This window comes from Gekko japonicus, unplaced genomic scaffold (assembly GCF_001447785.1).
Source record: "Gekko japonicus isolate JY-2015 unplaced genomic scaffold, Gekko_japonicus_V1.1 scaffold3552, whole genome shotgun sequence".
NCBI classification, from domain to species: domain Eukaryota; kingdom Metazoa; phylum Chordata; class Lepidosauria; order Squamata; family Gekkonidae; genus Gekko; species Gekko japonicus.
Window position 1 is genome coordinate 8,636 of NW_015162065.1, and position 6,883 is coordinate 15,518.

The following is a 6,883-nucleotide window of genomic DNA, read 5'->3' on the forward strand; positions in this document are numbered from 1 at the left end:
CCCTCCCTCCCTCCCTCCCTCCCCCTGTACAGGAGCACCCACCATTTTCTACGTAAAGAAAACAAAGTGATATCTGAACTTGCACTTACTTGGGGAAAAAACCCAATTCTCGGAAATCTAAAGTCTCTGTCACACACCAGGTTAATTTGCGGTTTTCTGTGATACAGAATCTCAGGATAACAGGAAGATCGATGCACTCAGGCGCTCGCGGGATAATGACTCCGAACACATTTCAGGGCTCTTTGTTTGCCGCTTTGATTATCTCGTTGTTCTCTAAAGAGGACGCCGGCAGTCCACCCGACGGCACTTCATTCCTTAGGCTTTCGAATAAGCGGCTTGAAGATGCAGCACTAATAAATTCTCTTTTCTGCTTCGTTTCCCACCTTCCTAGTGCTGCTGTCCTTTGAGAATATCACCACTGACGTGGGGGAGAACTACACCATCATCAGGTGGCTTCCACAAGTAAAACGACGAGATGTAGAGTTTTCAGTCGACGTTATGGAGAAGACCGGTAAGGGCGAGCGGGAGGGGCTATGACCTTTCTTATGTGTGGTTGGGGCCAGGTGAATAACAAAATTCCCTCCTTACGTTTGTTTTTGAGTCAGTCTTATAAGTTCAAGTGGCTGTTATCACTTTGTAAGTAGAGGAACAATTGCCCCAAGCTCAAGTGGTTAAGATGCTGAACTGCAGGCTGTGGGAGGTCGGTAGTTCAGCAGTTCGAGACCCGAGTGTGCCGCATGACGGAGTGAGCTCCCGTCTCTAGTTCCAGCTCCAGCCAACCTAGCAGTTTGAAAGCAAGAAATTGCAAGTCGATAAATAGGTACCGCTTTGGTGGGAAGGTAACAGTGTTCCTTGCGCCTCGGTGTTTAGTCATGCTGGCCACATGACCACGGAAACGTCTTCAGACAGCGCTGGCTCTTCGGCTTTGAAATGGAGATGAGCACCTCAACCCTAGAGTCGGATTCGACTGGCTTTCGAGCAAGGGGACCTTTACCTTTACCTTTTTAAGAGATAAGATAACATTAAAATTTAGGAATACATCAAAGGTATGGGTCGAACAGCCAACAAAAAAGAACTGATCGATTAATAGTTTCCCTGGTTCGAATTACAGATTGAAGAAAGCAAGCCACAATAAAAGTTATAGAAGCGTTTTGCCCAGAGAGTAGCCACTGGACCTTGACACTCTCAGGAAGACCACGCCATGTAAAAAGAAGGGTGTCCAGAAATTTCCCTCGAATCTTAGTATAAAATGGACAATTTAAAAGAACAGTGGAAACGGATTCGATAGCACCCGGACCGCAGGGGCATTGCCTAAGTTCATGGGGGGATAAACATACGGAGCAGAGGTCTATCGGGGTGTGAGTCGCTTCAGTTTGATGGATCAGTGGCCTGATTCAGTTTATGGAAGGTTCGTGTGTTCACGCGTTCGTCATCCCAGGCCTCGTTGTAGATCCTCATTTGGAATACTGTGTGCAATTCTGGTCACCACACCTTAAAAAGGATATTATAGCTTTGGAAAAAGTGCAGAAAGGGGCAACTCAAATGATAAAGGGATTGGAAGACTTTCCCTATGAGGAAAGGTTAAGGCGCTTAGGGCTCTTTAGCTTGGAGAAACGACGACTGAGGGGTGACATGATTGAGATTTATAAGATTATGTATGGGAAAGAGCAGGTAGAGAAAGAGGTACTTTTCTCCCTCTCTCACAATACAAGAACTCCTTGTGGGCACTCCATGAAATTGCTGAGCGGTCGGGTTAGAACAGATAAAAGAAAGTACTTCTTCACCCAAAGAGTGATTAACACTTGGAACTCACTGCCACAGGAAGTGGTGACAGCTACAAGCATGGACGGCTTCAAAAGGGAATTAGATAAGCATATGGAGCAGAGGTCCATCAGTGGCTATTAGCCACAAGGTATAGATAGGGACTCTGGGGCAAGTGATGCTCTGTCATCTTGGTGCTTTGGGGGGTCAACAGTGGGAGGGCTTCTAATGTCCTGGCCCCACTGGTGGACCTCCTGATGGCACTGGTATTTCTCGCCACTGTGTGATACAGAGTGTTGGACTGGATGGGCCTTTGGCCTGATCCAACGTTGGCATCTCTTATGTTCTTATGTTCTTATCCATCCTGTGGTCCATTTAGGACTCTCCCAGCTCAAGGCCACAGGTTCTTCTCGCACACGGCTGTTTGAAGGACCGTCTTTGAAGAGGCAGTGAGACAGGCCCCCTACCTTCTACAGGCTCCAGGAACTTCAGAAGGCTAAATTGGACAGTGGGACTGTTGCCAGTCTATGAAATTATTCAGCTCAAACTATTTGGCTGGAAAAGAGGGTTGCCAGGTCCCCCTCCCAGCCACCAGCGGGTTGCCAGATCCAGGTTGGGAAACTCCTGGAGATTTAAGGATGGGACCTGGGGAGGACAGGGACCTCAGCGGAGACCAGTGCCGTAGAGTCCGCCCTCCAAAGCAGCCATTTTCTCCAGGGGAACTGATCATTTGAGTTCTAATTCCGGGAGATCCCCAGGTCCCACCTGGAAGTTGGCATCAATAGCGGGAGACAAGGATATGCTGTTTGAGGGGCTGCGGTGGCTCAGTGGTCAAGACGCTGAGCTGCAGACCAGAAGGTCGGCAGTTTGGCAGTTCGAGACCCGAGTGCCGCATGACGGAGTGAGCTCCCGTCTCTGGCCCCGGCTCCTGCCAGCCCAGCAGTTCAAAAGCAAGAAATCGCAAGTAGATAAATAGGTACCACTTCGGTGGGAAGGTGACAGCGTCCCGTGCAGCTCAGCATCGGGTCATGCCAGCCACATGGCCACGGAAAGCACCTTCGGACAGTGTTGGCTCTTCGGCTTGGAAACGGAGATGAGCACCGCCCCCTAGAGTCGTTTTCGACTGGCTTTCGGGCAAGGGAAACCTTTACCTACAATAAGAAGACAGGATTGTGTGTGTGTGTTTGTGTGTTTGCAAGCCACTTTGAGTCCTACTCTGCAGGAGAAAAGTGGGACACAGAACTACTCAGGGGTCTTGTTGTAGAAAAAGAGCTGCCGGAGCTCATTAGCATAACTCATTAGCATAACTTATTTGCATATGCCACGCCCCCTGACATCACCGGAAGTGACAGAAGGCCACACCCCCTGACATCACCGGAAGTGTGTCAGAAGGCCCGGCTACTTACCCTCCTGCTTCATCCTCATTCCCAAACGGAATGAGGATCGAAGCAGAGGGCGGGGTAAAGAAGGGGGCGGGGCTTCACCACGTGACGGCCCCGCCCCCTAGAGGTTCTCTTCCGGAGCTCCGTACCTGAGAGCTCCCCCCCGACTAGAGCCCTGGAACTACTTTAAACGAACGTTTTTAAATTTAAAAATCTCTGCAGATAGGTGCCAGCTGGCCGGTGGGGGAAGAAGCAATTCCAAGCTCCCCCAACAGCCTGCATCTCACCTGGGTTGAAAGCAGATACTAAAGGGCCGATGCAGACACACAAACGGGTCTAAAGACTCGCCGGGCTGTTGACGTCCAGATTGAGGACTGGTGGTTGGACGAGACCATCTGGGCACTCCAACTGTCTGGGCCCCAGACGACTGGCTTTCGGCCGGCCCGTCTCCAGGATATTGGCGCACCCTGACAGATGGAGAGAGCTGGTAGATAGAAGTCCTTGCCAGCTGCCAGAGTGGATTCCCAGATCTGGCAGACTTTGCTCTAGCGTTGGGGGGGGGGGCCAGGCCAGCCACTCTGCAGGTTCCCAGGGGTGTGTTAGAATCATAGAGTTGGCAGGGGGCCGTACAGGCAGCAAGCCCCTGCCCGATGCCGGATCAGCCGCCCAAAAGCATCCCCGACGAGTGTTTGTCCAGCCGTGGCTTGAAGACTCACGCCAACAAACAGAAAACCGCTGTGATAAAATTAACAATGATACATTTAACGATTCTGTGAGCATCAGTTTGTGAAGCTATTAATCTGACAATATAGTTAGGGAATTCTGACATAAGCAAAGCAAAGTCGAACATGAACATATCCTCGATGAGCACACCGGTTTCTGCACTCGTTTCACCAATCTTCCTCATGAGTAGTCTTGTAAAGTTGGAAGGTGTCAACCTCTAGGCTCAGCTTAGTTTCTTTTTTAAAAAACAATATAGCTTCTTATTTTCTTCTTTGTCAAATTATCCTGTAAAAAGCATAGTTATAAGGAGTCGAAAAAGACATGGAGCTGAATGGAATAGTTTTGTTATCATTTTTAGCTAGAATAATTTTAGACTTACTTTCAGTTCCGTTGCATAGGAGCAAGCCAATTACTAAATTTCTAGTCGTAGCAGCCAGTCCAAAATTTTTATGTGGCAACAGGCCTACTTTAAATTGGCTGGCATTTGCTACAGACTACAGGGATCAGTCTCCCCTGGAGGAAACGGCTGCTTTGGAGGGGGGACTCTGTGGCCTTGTGCCCCACTGAGGTCCAGGGGTGCCAGCCTCCAGGTGGGGCCTGGGGATTCCCTGGAATTCCAGCTCATCTCCAGACGGCCGACAGAGATATTTCCCATGGAGAAAATGGCTGCTTTGGAGGGGGGACTCTGTGGCCTTGTGCCCCACTGAGGTTCAAGGATGCCAGCCTCCAGGTGGGGCCTGGGGGTCCCCCGGAATTCCAGCTCATCTCCGGCCGACAGAGATATTTCCCATGGAGAAAATGGCTGCTTTGGAAGTTGGACTTTGTGGCATTGTACCCCACTGAGGTCCAGGGATGCCAGCCTCCAGGTGGGGCCTGGGAATCCCCTGGAATTCCAGCTCATCTCCGGACGACAGAGATCAGTTCCCCTGGAGAGAATGGCTGCTTTGGAGGGGGGACTCTGTGGCCTTGTGCCCCACTGAGGTCCAGGGATGCCAGCCTCCAGGTGGGGCCTGGGTATCCCCCGGAAGTCCAGCTCATCTCCGGACGACAGCGATCAGTCCCCCTGGAGGAAACAGATGCTTTGGAGGACATTGTATGGCATTGTACTCCACAAAGGTCTCTCCAGGCTCCACCGTGAGATCTCCAGGAGTTCCCCAGCCTGGATCTGGCAATGCTTTCCCACCCCCAATGCCCCACTGGTGGCCAGGAGGGACCAGGCGACCCTACAACCACAATATGGAACAACCTCCCCAGGGAGGTACGCCTGGCCCCCCACTAATGATCTGTAGGCGGCAGCTGAAATCGGCTTTATTCAGAACAGCATTTGATTAGTTTCGTTACCCCCCCCCCCTCATCTGCTAACAGTTGTAAACTGTGATTTTAACTTGTGGCATTTTATGTAAGGACATAAGCTGGATCAGACCAATAGTCCATCTAGCCCAGCATCCTGTCTCACACAGTGGCCAACCAGTGGCCAACCAGAGCCAGTTTGGTGTAGTGGTTAGAAGTGCGGTCTCTAATCTGGGAGAACTGGGGTTGATTCCCCACTCCTCCACATGTGACTGCTGGTGTGACCTTGGGTCAGTCATAAGTTCTCTCAGAGCTCTTCCCTCATGAGCAGTCCTCAAAAGAGCTCTTTCAGCCCCGCCTACCTCACAGGGTGCCTGTTGTGGGGAGGGGGAGGGAAAGGAGTTTGTAAGCCGCTCTGAGACTCCTTCGGGTAGTGAAGGGCGGGCTATAAATCCAATCTCCTCTCTTCCTCTGGAGGGCCAGCAACAGGGCAGAGAGGCCGAGGCCTTCCCCGATGTTGCCTCCTGGCTCTGGGATTCAGGGGTTTAGTGCCTCTGAACATGGAGGTTCCCCTCAGCCACCATGGCTAGTAGCCATGGATAGACTTCTCCTCCATGGATCTGTCTAATCCCCTTTTAAAGCCCTTTACTCCTGTGGCCATCACTGCATCCTCTGATAGCCAATTCCACATTTTAATCACTCTCTGTGTAAAGTAGTATTTCCTTGTGCCTGTCCTGAACCTACTGCCCCTCAGCTTCACTGGATGCCCTCATGGTCTAGTTTTTTGGGAGAGGGAGGGGGAAAAAGTTCTCTTGGTCAAATCTCTCCACCCCATGCCTAATTTTATAAACCTGTCCCCCCTTCAGTCACCTCTTTTCTAAACTGAAAAGTCCCGGGCTCTTCGGCCTTTCCTCCTAGGGAAGGGGCTCCAACCCCCTGAATCATCTTGGCCGCTCACCTCTGTGCTTTTCCCAAATTCTGCAATGTCCCCTTTTGAGAAACAGTGACCTAAAACTGTACACAGTATGTACTTCATGTATTTTTTTGTATATATTTTGTGTTCTTCTATTTATGCCATAAGTCTCCTTGAGTTCCGTAAGGTAGAATGGCAGCTCATGAATATTTGCTGGGTCAGACGTTTCCCAAGGAACACTGTTTAGATCAAAATTAAAAACCAAAAGAGCCAGTGTACGTATTGTTAGCTGTAATACATCAGCAGGGCAGGTTGTCCAAGTCAAATGATAACAGCTAACTGCTGGAGGTCAATATAACGTGGGCATTCCCCTCTCGCCGATTTGGTGTAGTGATTAAGTGTGCAGACTCTAATCTGGGAGAACCGGGTTTGATTCCCCACTCCTCCACTTGCAGCTACTGGATGACCTTGGACACACCATAGTTCTGTCAGAACTGTCCTTGAAAAAGAGCAGTTTCTCTCAGAGCTCTCTCAGCCCCATCTACCTCACAGGCAGGGCTATTTTTGGGCAGGAACGCACAGGAACGGAGTTCCGGCTGGCTCCCAAGTTGGCCACGCCCAGCAGGAGCTCATTAGCATAACAGGCCACACCCAACAGCAGAAACTCATTAGGACTGGCTACATTCGGGGTGTGTGGCCTAATATGCAAAGGAGTCCCTGCTACAAAAAAGCCCTGGGTTTTGACAACAAACAAGGTAAACAGAATAAGAAGCAAAAGGTGGGTGTGGCTGGATAACCACACTTCTGGTAACAT

General features: G+C 50.4%; 1 protein-coding gene across 1 annotated transcript in view; it reads left to right on the forward strand.

Annotated features, from left to right (window-relative positions):
• L1CAM (L1 cell adhesion molecule) overlaps window positions 1–6,883 on the forward strand; it is a gene marked incomplete at its 5' end in the record, with an annotated part of 42,754 nt that overhangs the window by 8,247 nt on the left and 27,624 nt on the right. Inside the window, one exon of the mRNA XM_015405613.1 lies at window positions 392–511. Coding sequence (XP_015261099.1) covers window positions 392–511 — 120 coding nt within the window. The remainder of the gene's footprint in view (window positions 1–391; window positions 512–6,883) is intronic.